The sequence below is a fragment of the Schistocerca americana genome, chromosome X, assembly GCF_021461395.2.
Source record: "Schistocerca americana isolate TAMUIC-IGC-003095 chromosome X, iqSchAmer2.1, whole genome shotgun sequence".
In the NCBI taxonomy this organism is placed as follows: Eukaryota; Metazoa; Arthropoda; class Insecta; order Orthoptera; family Acrididae; genus Schistocerca; species Schistocerca americana.
The window spans coordinates 606,173,747-606,190,087 of NC_060130.1; the positions used below are offsets into that span (position 1 = coordinate 606,173,747).

Sequence of the window (16,341 nt, forward strand, 5' to 3'; positions counted from 1 at the left end):
AGGTGCATTAACGAAATATTGTGCCAATGATACACTAACATTCAGCTGAGTTCCCATGAAACCTGCAGTCAGATGTATTTTTTTTTTCGGAAAGACAGATTTCAGCTCAAAAATTTTAATCCTTCGAGCACAGAATCAGGACAAAGAGCTTATCACCTCCATAATTATCATTATGTCAGTCTCCCAACCACAGGACTGATCACAACAAAAGATACGTAATAGCCTAGTTAATATGTTCAACGCCCATAAGCGATATAGAAAACCCATTTTTTCGATTTACTCTTCGTAAAATGGTAAAAATTGTTGATTTAAGCATCTTTCACGTACGAGCAATTTACAACGTTCCGGAAGCTGGTGATGCGAAAAGTAAGTTAGTCGAACAGTATTGTGGAACAGTTATTATGACACTGGATTCCTGACGGAGATCTTTATGGAGGTACTTTGGGTCGTACCCAAATAGTTTTGAGCTGAATGCTTGAACTGGTCTTATGGGCTCTTTCTTCCTCATCTGGCTAAATCCTACCATGTGCTACATTTCCAGTTACCACGACGTAGACAGGGCATTAAACTCTAATCGTCTTCCCTTCCTCCTAATCGCAGGTCCAATGACTACCGTCTTTAGTATCTGTGGAAAGCGAGCTAATGACAGTGCAGTCGCTCGTTGACAAGAAACCTCAACCAAGAACGCAAAAGGCATATATTTGCCTGCTCTGTAAAGTGGAATAGGCAGCAACTTGTATCGAAATAGAGGGTGAAGTAAGTGCTGGTAAGTGTGGAGAGCACCACACCTTAATGTTAAAACAATACGTAGACGACGCCTTTAGAGAAACCGACCAAGAAAAGTAAAACTGAACTTTAAACGATAGTTAGTTTTCAGCAGCACGATACTTTACTGAATACAGATCTCTGATGTGTATACTGTCTCACCCAGCCTGTTATAAGCTGACATATGATTTGAGGCATTGTGTAACTTCGGTTTTCTTTCATATCCGAAAAAATTTCCATGGATAAAAGTCACGCCAACGCCAGAGAAGGAAAACCTAGGATCAAACAAGGAAGGCACCCAACAATTTTCTATTTTTAATTTGACTTTTCCGAAGTCACTAAGCCATGCAATAGACGGTTAGCGAACAATAAATAAGTCAAAATTAGTACCACAGCTTCACACAATCCGGAAACAGGTAAAGTAGCTGAAAATACTTTTAAATACGTATTCTCCTGACTGTTACGAAAGGAAAATTATTTGGAAATTAAGTGGGAAGTCGCAACGCAGTTGCCACATACAATGAATAGCTAATCATGCGGTATTTTTATTCCAGGAAGGAGATAAGCAAAATCGTCCAGTCTGCATATTTGAGAGCCTTTATAATATCTTCGATCGTTTTCATCGAGAGAATATCCACGTTTGTGACCCTGTTTTCTTACTGGATGTTTGGAAATGTGATTAAGCCGAACAAGGTAAAGTATGACTTCTTTAATACTACAGTCATATTCATTTAACTTATCTTAACTTCGTGTGAACGCATACCCAGAATCTGTGGGGGGGGGGGGGGGGGGGGGGGGGGACTTTTATTAATTTTGTGGAAATGGGGCAGGAAGTGATTCATAGTTTCTTACAAAATAAAACTGAAAACTATTTTGAAAACAATGTTTGTTTATTAATCAACAGACATTAATATTCCCAACTAAGAGTGCACGTATCAATTTTTTGTTTAGTTACATGAAAATACTTTCTATAATTACATTATAGTAGTTTTTGAAATTGTCTGGTAAAACGAGAAAAATCATCGTGAACTGAAGTGTGAAGCGACTGAAACGTTTAGAAACTACAGCCATCTGGAGTTCCCAGTTAAAACAAATTTAACAACGAACAGCAAAATGGCGCTCGGTGCTCTTACTGCTAATCAGTGTCCATTATATATTTTCAATTTCATCAAACTGGTAATTAATTTATACGTCTGTTCTCACTCAATTTCTGATAAAATTAACAGACCGAAATAAAGCAAAACAAAACGTTAGTTCAGTAATTGTAACGTCCCCAGGTCTGATTGACAGTCGTTCCCTGATGATTAAATTGTTATGGATCAACGTGCTGGTGGTAAGGCTTTTACTGAGGGTCTCGGCTACTGAATCGAACGGAGACGCCGTAGCTCTGCAATCTTATGATGTAGTAGTGATATTGTCATGGGGGGAAAACAGCGTGGAAAGTCCAACCGAAAGTAAAGGCGCAAAGTAACAGACGCAGTAATAGAACTGACTTCAACACTGCCAAATAGATAAAAGCGCGTTATGATGAAAAGCAACGAAATAGCCCGTCAGATGGACTGACGAATCCTACGGATAGTAGTTGCAGAGTTCCGTTACTGACGAGACAAGAAAACATAAGGGTGCTCTCAACTACACTGCGTTTGCAGGTGGAACATAACTCTGTGACGATCTGTCTATGGAAGGGATGTTACTCCCTACATACGACAGATATAAGAAGTGATACGAAATGCTAAATCACAGAATCGAGTAACCAATATAAAGAATACTTCAAAAATACGATCCCCGTAACAAAACTGACGTAATGTTTCCGTGAGGGTCTAATACACTGAAGAGCCAAAGAAACTGGCACACCTGCCTAATATCGTGCAGAGTCCCCGCCAGCGCGCAGAAATGCCACAAGATGACGTGGATGGACTCGACTAATGTCTGAAGTAGTGCTGGAGGGAACTGACACCATGAATACTGCATAACTGTCCATAAATCCGTAAGAGCACGTTACAAGGCATTCCAGACACGCTCAATAATATTCATGTCTGGGAAGTTTGGTGGCCAGCGGAAGTTTTTAAACTCAGAAGAGTGTTCCTGGAGCCACTCTGTAGCAGTTCGCGACGTGTAGGCTGTCGCATTGTCCTGCTGGAATTGCCCAAGTCCGTCGAAATGCAAAATGAACATGAATGGATACAGGTGGTCAGACATGATGCTTACGTAAGTGTCACCTGTCAGAGTCGTATCTAGACGTATCAAGGCTCCCGTGTAACTCCAACTGCACACGTCCCACACCATTACAGAGTCTCCACCAGCTTGAACATTCCCCTGCTGACATGCAGGGTCCATGGATTGATGAGGTTGTCTCCATACCCGTACACGTCCATCCGCTCGATACAATTTGGAATGAGACTCGTCCGATCACAGGCAACGTGTTTCCAGTCATCAACAGTCCAGTCTCGGTGTTGACGGGCCCAGGCGAGGCGTAAAGCTTTGCGTCGTGCAGTCATCAAGGGTACAAGAGTGGAATCTTCGGCTCCGAGAGCCCATATCGATGATGTTTCGTTGAATGGTTCGCACGCTGACATTTGTTGATGGTCCAGCATTGAAATCTGAAGCAATTTGCGGAAGGGTTGCACTTTTGTCACGTTGAACGATTCTCTTCAGTCGTCGTTGGTTCCGTTCTTGTTGTATCTTTTTCCGGCCCCAGCGATGTCAGAGATTTGATGTTTTACCGGATTCCTGATATTGACGGTACACTCGTGGAATGGTCGTACGGGTAAGTCCTCACTTCATCGCTACCTCGGAGATTCTGTGTCATATCGCTCGTGAATCGATTATAGCACCACGTTCAAAGTCACTTAAATCTTGATAACCTGCGATTGTAGCCGCAGTAACTAACAATTGCGCCAGACACGTGTCTTATATAGGCGTTGCCGACCGCAGCGCCGTATTCTGCCTGTTTATATATCTCTGTATTTGAATGCACATGCCTATACCAGTTTCTTTGGCGTTTTAGTGCATATTGACTTAGTGATTAGCGCGGAACATTCGCCGTTTCCCTTTAATGTCGTGCTTCATCGGAGAACAGTTATCATGCTCACAACTAGAAGATGAGATGAAAAACAGTGATTTTCTAATTACAAACGTAGAAGTACAGCAAGCTGAAGTCTCATGCGTACTTATTGTTTTAAGAGAGGCTGCAAACGTACTTCGTGTTACGTCTTTACTATTTATAAGCATCAGCGATAAATAATACGACCTGCTTATGCATATTTCCTTGCTTTTAATGACAATGTGACTGATAAAACGTGATTTCTCTCAAGACCCCCACTAAAGTTGGCCTGTGCAGTCAACAACCACGGATCAAACGATGAACATCGTACACTCTGTAAAACCTCACTGTCTAAGAGGATTATCTCCAGCTCGCTATCAATGGATTTTAGCAGCTGAGCTGGTGATTATCAATGTTTTTTTTCCCTTTCTCAATTCACCCTTCTCTCATATCGACAACAGCGTTAGCCCTGACGTAAAACTGAATAAATTTGTACGTCTGAGTACAAAACGCTGTCCCTTCTAACATAACAACCGTTTAGCTCTCGATGTTGAAGAAAACAATTAAGAACTTACTGCTCTGTCACTTTTATAAAGTCACACACATTTTGGCTATCTCTGGAGGTGAAATTGTAATCATCGCCTCTGTTTATTCCTCGAAAACAATTTTCTGCTTTGTAAGCTTCCCTAAACGAGACTGCTCAGGCGGATCCTTGTTAGTTTAATGGGCATTTTTCTACGTCGATTCGCATATCTGTGCTGTTGTTAGACTGAGTGCTGAGGCTTCACCAATTGTCGTACGTACATCATAACAGAACTCAGTTTAAGCTCGCATGTTATCTTCAGGAATATTAATTATTTTGCTCGAATTTTAGCTGTTCTTATCTTCTACAATTTTTGCCGTTGATAAATAATAACCTAATGTATCTTCAGTTGCGTAGACATTGGTGCTAAATTGAGCTGCTAATACAAGACAAAAAGTAACTGCCCAGGACTCCATTATGTTCCCAACTTTTATTTTACAACACTACGAATTCTTTCTTAGTTCAGTTGTATGAAAACTCCTCACTTTCAATTTTTCGATTAATCCGACTGTCCTGCGTCGTTATTTTATATTCTCTTTTGACATTAGGATTACTAGAAAATTTCCAGATACGGAGCTCTTTCCAGATTAACGCAGCGAAATACTGACTGGAGACCTAGTCGAACAAATTCCGAAACTCCGCCCTGGGCCTGAAAATTCGCTAAGAACATGTAATGGTACTTTACGGAAATATAGTTATCGTAAAGCCGCATTACATAATAACACAACACCGTTTTCGTCACGCAGAAAACCATCCGGCTGGATGTGGATAGCTTTCTTCAAGAAAAGCAGTAAAGGAAAAGGAAAAATGATTATGTGTTTTCCGATATACATTTTCTAAAAAAATGTTCAAATGTGTGTGAATTCTTATGGGACTTAACTGCTAAGGTCATCAGTCCCTAAGCTTACACACTATTTATCCTAAATTATCCTAGGGACAAACACATACACCCATGCCCGAGGGAGGACTCGAACCTCCGCCGGGACCAGCCGCACAGTCCACGACTGCAGCGCCTTAGACCGCTCGGCTAATCCTGCGCGGCATACATTTTATCTTCACATCGTTTTACCAGCTTGTATTGCGACCCTGAATGTGAACTGAATAAGGAAGGTTCTGTAAGTTGTCCCGTCGACAATGAGAACATAACAAGTGGAGCACAAACTCAGACCTACGGCCGCAGGTTCGAATCCTGCCTCGGGCATGGATGTGTGTGATGTCCTTAGGCTAGTTAGGTTTAAGTAGTTCTAAGTTCAAGGGGACTGATGACCTCAGATGTTAAATCCCATAGTGCTCAGAGCCATTTGAACCATTTTGAACAAACTCAGACCATGTTGAGGGGGTGGATCTAACCGAGACCTGTTGAAGAAACCATCTCAATGTTCTTCTGAAGCTGTTTACGACATCCCTAGAATAATCTCATTCAGGATGGTCTGAGTGGGATTAGAAAACTGCTCCTCGCTCAGCTACGGTGGACATTGCACTTTCTGAGTTCTAGTACCATCGCGGTAGTTTAGCATCGATTCAGCCTTATGATCTTAACCATAAGCACGTTACTGGTCCATCATTTGTTAGTCGTATCAAGGTCGTCCGTAGTGGATGACAGTAAGTTTTATGACACTGCTTCGTACAACCTTATCGAGGTAGGTGGCGCAGAGGTTAACACACTGGCCTCTTCTCGTGGACGAACGGCGTTCAGCTCCTCTTCCTGTCACTGCGGGTTGGGTTTTTCGCGGTATTTCCTCAATCACTTCACGTGACTGGGAATATGGTTCCTTCAGAACGCAGTGGAATGTTTTCTGCCCCATTATTGATCAATGTGTATTTGCACTTGTGTCTAATGGTAGCTTTATGAACGCTATGAAGAGTAGTGACAACACAAATAAGACTAAACTGTTAGTGAAACAACTATTAAAGGCGCAATATATAAATATAATTGTTCCTCACAGTAGCATATTAGGATGAATACTGTACCTTATACAGGGTGTTACAAAAAGGTACGGCCAAACTTACAGGAAACATTCCTCACACACAAAGAAAGAAAATATGTTATGTGGACATGTGTCCGGAAACACTTACTTTCCATGTTAGAGCTCATTTTATTACTTCTCTTCAAATCACATTAATCATGGAATGGAAACACTCAGCAACAGAACGTACCAGCGTGACTTCAAACACTTTGTTACAGGAAATGTTCAAAATGTCCTTCGTTAGCGAGGATACATGCATCCACCCTCCGTCACATGAAATCCTTGATGCGCTGATGCAGCCCTGGAGAATGGCGGATTGCATCACAGCCATCCACAATACGAGCACGAAGAGTCTCTACATTTGGTACCGGGGTTGGGTAGACAAGAGCTTTCAAATGCCCCCATAAATGAAAGTCAAGAGGGTTGAGGTCAGGAGACCGTTGTGTCGTACTTGTAAAGGCACATGTTCTAGCAGCACAGGTAGAGTATCCCGTATGAAATCATGATAACGTGCTCCATTGAGCGTAGGTGGAAGAACATGGGGCCCAATCAAGACATCACCAACAATGCCTGCCCAAACGTTCACAGGAAATCTGTGTTGATGACGTGATTGCACAATTTCGTGCGGATTCTCGTCAGCCCACACATGTTGATTGTGAAAATTTGCAATTTGATCACGTTGGAATTAAGCCTCATCCGTAAAGAGAACATTTGCACTGAAATGAGGATTGACACATCGTTGGATGAACCATTCGCGGAAGTGTACCTGTGGAGGCCAATCAGCTGCTGATAGTGCCTGCACACGCTGTACATGGTACGGAAACAACTTGTTCTCCCGTAGCACTCTCCATACAGTGACGTGGTCAACGTTACCTTGTACAGCAGCAACTTCTCTGACGCTGACATTAGGGTTATCGTCAACTGCACGAAGAATTCCCTCGTCCATTGCACGTGTCCTCGTCGTTCTAGGTCTTCCCCAGTCGCGAGTCATAGGCTGGAATGTTCCGTGCTCCCTAAGACGCCGATCAATTGTTTCGAACGTCTTCCTGTCGGGACACCTCCGTTCTGGAAATCTGTCTCTATACAAACGTACCGCGCCACGGCTATTGCCCCGTGCTAATCCATACATCAAATGGGCATCTGCCATCCCCGCATTTGTAAACATTGCACTGACTGCAAAACCAAGTTCTTGATGAACACTAACCTGTTGATGCTACGTACTGATGTGCTTGATGCTAGCTAGTACTGTAGAGCAATGAGTCGCATGTCAACACAAGCACCGAAGTTAACATTACCTTCCTTCAATTGGGCCAACTGGTGGTGAATCGAGGAAGTACGGTACATACTGACGAAACTAAAAAGCGCTCTAACATGGAAATTTAGCGTTTCCGGACACATGTCCACATAACATCTTTTCTTTATTTGTGTGTGAGGAATGTTTCCTGAAAGTTTGGGCGTACCTTTTTGTAACACCCTGTATACATCAGTGACTTCCCCAGTAGTATCAGTCATGGGGAAACAAATCTTTCCTGATGGCAGCAGCCTATTGTCACTGAGAAAACAAGAGAACTCCTTACAGCCAAAAAAGGAACACTCAGTTAAGTTTACAAGTGGTCAATATTTAATAAAGTGACATGTAACAGAAAAAAACAAATGCCATACATTTCAGTTTGAAGAGGAAAAGTAACACTATTAAATGAAATGTAGAAGGCATCACTATACACTATGTAACAAACACACAAATTTCTGGAAAGATCTGTTGACTCCCAGGTAAGTAGTGTGAACGCACGTAGCTACTTGTGAACAGAATGTCTTCAGTGTGTTATGGACTTACGATCAGTGTGCAACAGCCATCTCCGTACTATTCAGATTATACACTCCATTCTTAGCAGCCGAATTCTTTTCTAGGAACAAATGTGCAAAATATAAAGATTTTTCAAATCACAGAAAAGGGCCTTAAAAATAATAATTAAAAATAGTAATCTATTTCATTGTAAAAATTGTTCAAAACACTGTCGATTTTAATTATACCATGTGAGTATATTTACCTATCAGTTGTGCATATAAAAAATTAAATTGACAGTTACTTCGCAAACAGTTCTGTCTACGACCATGGAACAAGATCTAGAATAAACTTACTTCTACCAAGAAAGAATAAATATAAAACTCAAAAACAGCACTTCCAACCAAGGAATAAAACTGCACAATAAATTAACCAAGGCGACTAAAAAGATGACTAAAACAAACTTAGCAAAAAAGGCAGGTAAAAAAGCAAAAAGTTAAGCAATACAGTGGAGGATTACGTAGACAACACGGTGTAGGGGACTGGTATAAAATGTAACACAAGTAAATAACAACGACAATAATAATAATAATAGTGACAGTAATAATGAAACTCGAATTATTTCACATAACACTTTCAGACCGCTTTTTTTTTGCTCCTTTTTTTCTTTTCTGATTTCTCTTGTTATAGAAAGATACTGATTCGGTTTTTCAGGCTAGCAGATGGGAAGTTATGGTAAACAAAATGGAAGCCAAACATCGTCTCTGTAGGAAACTTCCTGGCGGATTAAAACTGTGTGCCGGACCGAGACTCGAACTTAGTCTTCTGCAAGGTTCGCAGAAGAGCTTCTGTGGAGTTTGGGAGGTAGGAGACGAGGCACTGACAGAACTGAATCTGTGAGGAGGACTCGTGAGCCGGGCTTGGGTAGCTCGGTTGGAAGAGCACTTGCCCGCGGAAGGCAAAGGTCCTGAGTTCGAGTCTCGGGCCGGCACACAGTTTTAATCTGCCAGGAAATTTCATATCAGCGCACACTCCGCTGCAAAGTGAAAATCTCATTCTGGAATCGTCTCTGCAGTCCTGATGTCAGCAGTAGTGTGTAGTGTTACGTTCTGCAATAAGGTTTGTGTAGCGTGAGCAGTGACTGGGAGTGAAAAATGAATCCTCAGTGTAGCACTAACACTTCATATTATTAAATAACTTCTTACAAAACAGTTTTATACACTAGGGATAAACCGAATAAGGTAGCACTGTTTTTAACAGACTAGCCTCGTATTCAGGGGTTTCCACGTCGAAAAGTGAACGGCAATTGTCTGCCAAGAGAGTGGTGCGCGGTAATCTATTGAAGTTAGGAAACTTAAGAGGATCAGATGAATTGTGGCACTGTTTAACTCGCAGGACTAGTATTCTGAAGAAACAAGGTTCAAATCTCTGCCAATTCATCCTCATTTAGATATTTCGAGTTCTCCTTATCACTCGATTCGTTTGTCGGACAGATTTCTTCTGGAAGATCACTGCCAAGTCCCCATCTACCCAAAACTGAGTTAGGGTTCCGTCTATAATGATTTCGCCATTGACGAGTCATTAAATTCTAATAAAATCAGAAAATAAAAATTAACACTGTTTCTTTCAAGTACGCGTGTAGATCACCTCAAGTCATGTCGAAATGGAAACTAGTATGCCTGTAAATCATCAGTCTCAAGTAAGCGGAAAGGCAGAAACTCTTTTATAAATATTAGCCATTTTCCCGTTTATATTGCTGTTTCGGTGCATTCGTGGAGCACTGGAGCATGTAACGTGTAGTACAAAATTTAGGGTACCTCCGATTGAGCAGACTATTGAAATTTAGTTCGTGAGTGGTGTGTGAATCACGATTGAAAGAAACAGTATTTTTTATTTCAGGATTAACTTAGTGACAGCTTCAGGATCGTAGTTCGAAGAAATATAAAATTGTACAGGTTGACAGAATTCCACTTTCGGCATTTGCGAAAGACATTAGAGACGTTGTTGACGATTCCGTCGTAGTTTTGGATTCTAAATGGAAAAAGAAAATACTTTTAATGATGAATCCTAAAATGCCAGTCTTAAATGCACAAGTTAAGTTGCATAAGGAAAATTACAATATTTCTCTTCTTGTTAGTGGGTGCAGTAGCACTAACTACGCACTTCAAAAAAAGTTTTGCATCACTCCGGTTCCTAGAACTCCTGAACACAGACGTTGACGATGGATATTGTATCACAGACACAGTCCCTTTAAGTTTTCAGAGATGTCACTAAACCCGCCCAAAGATGTAAACAACCATGCATGAGCAGCGCCTATTAGATGGAAGGGGTCCGACAGCCGATCAGTTCCAGTCATTCCACCAGGAAGCATGTACACGGCTCGTGTTGTCTATAGTTCAACCATACCTAGACGGCCAATACCGCGGTTCGATAGCGTCTGCATTGTTACTTTGTGCCAGGAAGGACTCTCAACAAGGGAAGTGTCCAAGCGTCTCGGAGTGAACCAAAGCGATGTTGCTCGGACATGGAGGAGATAAAGAGAGACAGGAACCGTAGATGACATGCCTCGCTCAGGCCGCCCAAGGGCCACTACTGCAGTGGATGACCGCTACCTACGAATTATGGCTCGGAGGAACCCTCACAGCAACGCCACCATGTTGAATAATGCTTTTCGTGCAGCCACAGGACGTCGTTTTACGACTCAGACTGTGAGCAGTAGGCTGTATGATGCGCAAATTCACTCCCGACATCCATGGCGAGATCCATCTTTGCAACCACGACACCACTGAGCGCAGAACAGATGGCCCCAACAACATGCCGAATGGACTGCTCAGGATTGGCATCACGTTCTCGTCGGCTGCGGAGGCCCATCGTTAGGAGTGTTTGCCACGGTGTGTGTTCAGACACACTTCTATTCAGCCCTGCAATAAAGTCTGATGTTAGTTTCATCCCACTTCGCCGCCTGTCCTGTTTTATCAGTTTGCCCAACCTACGACGTCCGACATCTGTAACGAGGGGCGGCCGCTCAACCCCACGACTTCTGGACGTGGTTTCTCCTTGGTTTTGCCACTTATTGGATACACTCACCACAGCGGTCCTCGAACACACGACAATTCGTGCAGTTTCCTATATGCTCGTGGCGAGCCTCCAGGCCATCAGAATCTGCCCTCGGTCAAACCCAGATACATCACGCACCTTCCCCATTCTACACACGGACAGCATGCTCACTGATACTACATGCATCTTGGGTGTGTCTGATTAGCAGTAATTCCTCTCCAGGCGACGCTGCTGTCGTCTGGTTGGGTTTATATCGATGGTAGGTCGGTGGTTTTAATGTTCTGGCTGATCAGTATGTAACCTCCCCCTCACTTATCGACCTTAATGACAGTAAAAATTAAACCGCGTGTACCTAATGGAAATTTGGGAAAAGCAATCGTCACCGAAGTTAATCTGTCGGTAAAGAGGGAGGAAAGGGTTACATCTAAATGAAAGGAAAAATGCAAATGAAACTGGTGGAAATTAATTTTGAAAAGGGGTAAAGTTAATAAAGAAAGTAAATGTGTGGTCGTTACGTTAACAATTAACTGGCATTAATTAGATATTTCATATTTGGGAAAAATTACGGTCGCCAGTCCTATGGGCAACTACTATAATAACGGAAAAAGAAAGGTTATTGCACATATAATTAGCACTAAAAGCGTGGCAACTTAAGGCTGACACGTGTTGTGTGAAAACTGAATGTTTGTCAGAAGTAATAAATTTCGCTACACTGTGACTTAATTTAGCAAAAGAATTAATAAAACCGGAAAATTGAAAGTTAATTTAGTGACTGAAATTAATAGTGAACTTTGTTTCTGAAGCACTACGAAACTCAATAAAATAAGGTTAGTCTTGGGCTACCTCAACAATTATTTCAAAAGCTACTTGAATCTATGCAATTTAGAAATAAGAGATTTAACTTTGAACTTGAATTAAATGATTCTGAACAATTAACAATAGTAAAATTTAGTACGTACCAAGCTGAGCTGCAGTCACAGGTAAGCTAAAATATGGTGACAAAACTCGCACTCTTAATTTGTGCTTGTGTAATCTAAATATTGTAGCCAGCTATGAATACCTCAACTGAACTTTGCAATTAAAGCAGTGAAATCGAATGATATTATTTTAATGCTGGTGTTTGAATTTCAACGACACTCGAGTTCATTTCGGAAAAGGAAGGGGCCCTGCTTGGTAATGCAATTGGGACAATGAGAAACAAAGGTTAACGCTAAGTTGCTGTATTTTACTGATGCTAATGGAATAGCTTGAAAAGCTGAGGTCTGCCATACAGTTCTAAAACTTTACGTGCTTTCAGTCTTCCTTGTTGGTTGATTGAAGGTTTGCAGTCGTCGATCAGGAGGTGGCGACAATCACTCACTGTCGGCCTTCTCCTCGACACGGTCACCAGGCGAAACGGGCTCTTGATGGATGCCTGCTAATGTTTCCCGTCCGCGATACCGTGCCAGGAACTATCATAGCAAGTCGAGCGCAATTACATGCTGCCAAACCAGCCAGACTCTGCTCTGCCCGCGCTCCACGCGGCAGAGTTAACGCTACCAAAGATCCTAAACACTTTTGCTCTCTACACGACCTATCGATGTAATCTTCCCTAGGCAAGACCCAGCGTAAAAATACAAATAATATTTACAAAACAAACCAATTATACATCGACATAAATGCATATATATATATATATATATATATATATATATATATATATATATATATATATATATAGTAAAACAATTACAATATATAAAGACACAGAAATGTCATATCTTCAGGTAACAAAATAAAGAAAAACTTTATAGTACAATAGATGGAAATAGGAGGATATGCATTTCCGGCGTTACAGGTATACTTGCCTCTCATCACAGACTTTCTTGATGATGGCAATTAAAGGAATGATTGTTCACGTTAACAACAGTTGGATGCACGAGCAAAATTGTTGCATGCCAGTTTCCGGATGTTGCATGAGGAATGAGACGAAAAATTAGCGGAATGAACGTTTAATCCCTTACTTCAATTGTGCTCCTCTCTTAACGAGCTTACAAGTGATAACCTCAGACACATTTAACACTTCAGAGTGCGATAATTTTACCTTCTTTCAGACACTGTGTTTGAGGTATTATCTGCCAGAAAAGTGACTCAGCTAAAAACAAGAGGCTACGTAAAACCTCGCAGACTCTGCTTGCCGTTTGACTAATTTTTTCTCGCGTCATTGTGTACTACGTTGATTCTCACTTGTACTGTGCATACAACATTAAGTTCACGGGTGTCTACGAATTCTTTTTAGGAATCTAGCCGGACTCTAACAGTCCAAAAAGAGCCCACGTAAAGTACACACTAAAATACTCAAAAAGTTTCTTAATCCTTTCTGTCGTGTTTGAAAGTTAACTAACCTGCTGGCAAGACAAAAACTGCATTTCACGTTGAAACTTTAATTTTCGATGTCAGAATTTTCCTGCCTCCTATTAAAACAGAGTAGCAAGCTGATGGCCTGAAGTCATTTAATAAGAATTAGTAATGATGAAAATGTCTGACAGCCATCAACAATAACATACCTATCTTATCTACATTAGCTGCTGTTGTAACAAGTCGTGGAAGCCTGAGTATTGGTCTCACGTCACAAGGAGTTGGTATCATGTAGAAAAAAAGGTTGAAAACAATTCGGAAGAAGCTTTCAAACAACAGAGCCCATCTTATAAAACTTGGTATGAAGTTCTACTCTTAGAAATTTTTTTTAAGGCGATGTCGACGGGACCGTGTCAACTACGAGGACGTGCTGGAAAGTAACACCTGAGGATTTTCTATTGTGTTACTCAATATCAATTGAGGTATTATGCAAATTACAGCCCTCTGCAGGCAGAGCTTCGTGTTGTAGCGTGTAACATGGCTGCGTGCCACGTAATTAAGTCAGTACGTGAGAACCAGAGTGCCGTAAACGAGTTTCTAACCGTAGAAAACGTGCCACCAATTTAAATCCATTGAAGCATGAAATCTGCGTGCGCTGATGATTGTATCAACATCAGTAATGTGCTCTGTTGGATTGTAATGAAGGAAATCGTGGCGCTAACTTCAGCGTGTGTGACAGAGCTTAGAGTGGACGACCGCATGTGGCAACCGACGAGACTCAGCGGAATCGCGCTAATGAGTTCATCAGACAAAATGGCCGGAAAACACAGACACAGCTCTCAGGTAAGTGTGGCATATCACAAGAGCTTGTACAGGCCATCGTTGCAGATCTGCGGCACAGAGAAATGTGTGGACGTTGGGTACCTCAAATACTCACTCTTGACATGAAACGGAAAAGATTGGACACGTGTCAACAATATTTTTCATGATTTGAGCGTGAGCGTGAAGGGCTCCTTAACAACATTGTGACAAGTGACGAAAACTGGATTCACCATTTCGATTCCGAAAACAAAAGAGCATCAATGGAGTTCCGCCACAAAGAGTTACCGACGCCAAAAAAGTTCAAGACCCTGCCATCAACAGACAAAGTCGTGGTCACAGTGTTCTGAGATGTTCACTGTGTGGTGCATTTCGAATTCATGCGTAAAGACACCTCCATAAACTCTGCACGGTACTGCGAGATCCTCAGAAAACTGAAAGCACGAATTCGAATAGTTCGTTCACATATATAGCACCGTCTCCTTCAACATGACAATACCAGACCACACAGGAGCACTGAAACAATCTGACGCCTTGGATTCACTGTCATCGATCATCCTCCATACAACCCCGACTTGGCTCCATCCGATTTTCGTCTGTTTCAAAAACTTAAAGTACACCTTCGAGGATTTAACTTTGCTATTGATGAAGCGGCGCAAGCAGAGGTGAGGTTGTGGGTCCATCAATACATCAACCAAGTCAAACTTTCTACAGTGACGGTTTCAACAAACTGGTCTCTTGTTGGGAGATATTTCGTCGCCAGCGTGACTATGCTGAGAAATAAATATGTAGGCATAAAGAATAAAGATGCAGAATGTTAATACAGTTTGTTTTATTTAAAAAGCTTAAAGAGTTTACACGTAATAAAATTCAGAATCATTACTTTTCAGCGTGCTCCCGTAAAAGGACTCTAGAGTACCTTTACCACACTTTCGGTAAAAATAATTAGTGGTGACATGCGTCCTTTGTAGTTCTTAGTGTCATTATTTAATTTTCCTTAGTGACGTAGAGGATAATAATTAATTCGAAACCAAACGTTGTGGCCTGTTTCCGTAGTTGCTAGTGAAATATACTGAAACAGCGAAATAAGTATTCAGTATCTTGCTCAGAGTAGCGTTTGGGATGTTTATCAGGTAATGTAGTATTGTGTTGATGGTATTATGGATGATGTTGGGCAAAAAAGTAGATACGCCGCTTAGCTGTAGCAAACCAGTGTACACCTGCGATAGCATTGTATGATAGTAGCTCAGATTTCTGCAGTATGCTGCAGTCAGCGCAACACCCGATCTCATGTGCACCATAGCTAAAGCCTTCTAATGTTTCTCAGTGACTTTGTACTTAGAAAATTTTGCTTGACATCGTTTGTTCTGATGTCTGCTACGAATTCTTCCGTCTAAATTGTGCAGTTTCCCCATATTATTTATTAGCGACCAGTTTCAGCTGTAACGTGTGACAATATAGTGTCTTGTTAGTGTTGTTAATGACGCTAAAAGAGAGCGATGTAAGCTTCTTCTCTGGGGATAAAATGCACATGGAAGATGGAAGTCGTGGAACCTGTGGGGTGGAGCTGAGGTTTCGGAAGTGTTGCGTATATGTCTAGAGGGAGTGATCGTCAGGGATAAATAAATTCGTTCTTCTGCTACGGAAAAGTAAAGAAGTTGGCAGTTGTGTATCTCCTGCAAAGGGGTGACGGATTGAGACGTTTCCAGCTTTCTGTGAGCAAGGGTACGAGCCAGTAGGCGAGTACTTGTTCGGTGGGCTGAGACCTCATATCAGAACGTGGGGACATCAGCTTGCTCGAGGTAATGTTTAATGATAACGAGGCGGACATAGCTACGTGTCTTCATTGTAATGGAGTGATTTTCTTACAGTCGTTTAACAGTGGATTCAGTTATTAATCGTGCTTCAGTGTTCAAGTGCATATTCATCCTTCGAGTTTGTCTTCAGAGAAGAATGAACAACTGTCAATATCTTTTAGAAACAAATT

At 41.6% G+C, this 16,341-nt stretch overlaps 1 protein-coding gene across 2 annotated transcripts in view; it reads left to right on the forward strand.

Moving 5' to 3' along the window:
- LOC124555103 (ATP-binding cassette sub-family C member 4-like) overlaps nt 1-16,341 on the forward strand; it is a 264,506-nt gene that overhangs the window by 124,812 nt on the left and 123,353 nt on the right. For both annotated transcript variants that reach the window (XM_047128901.1, XM_047128902.1), the window contains exon 7: nt 1,320-1,458. In XM_047128901.1, coding sequence (XP_046984857.1) covers nt 1,320-1,458 — 139 coding nt within the window. The remainder of the gene's footprint in view (nt 1-1,319; nt 1,459-16,341) is intronic.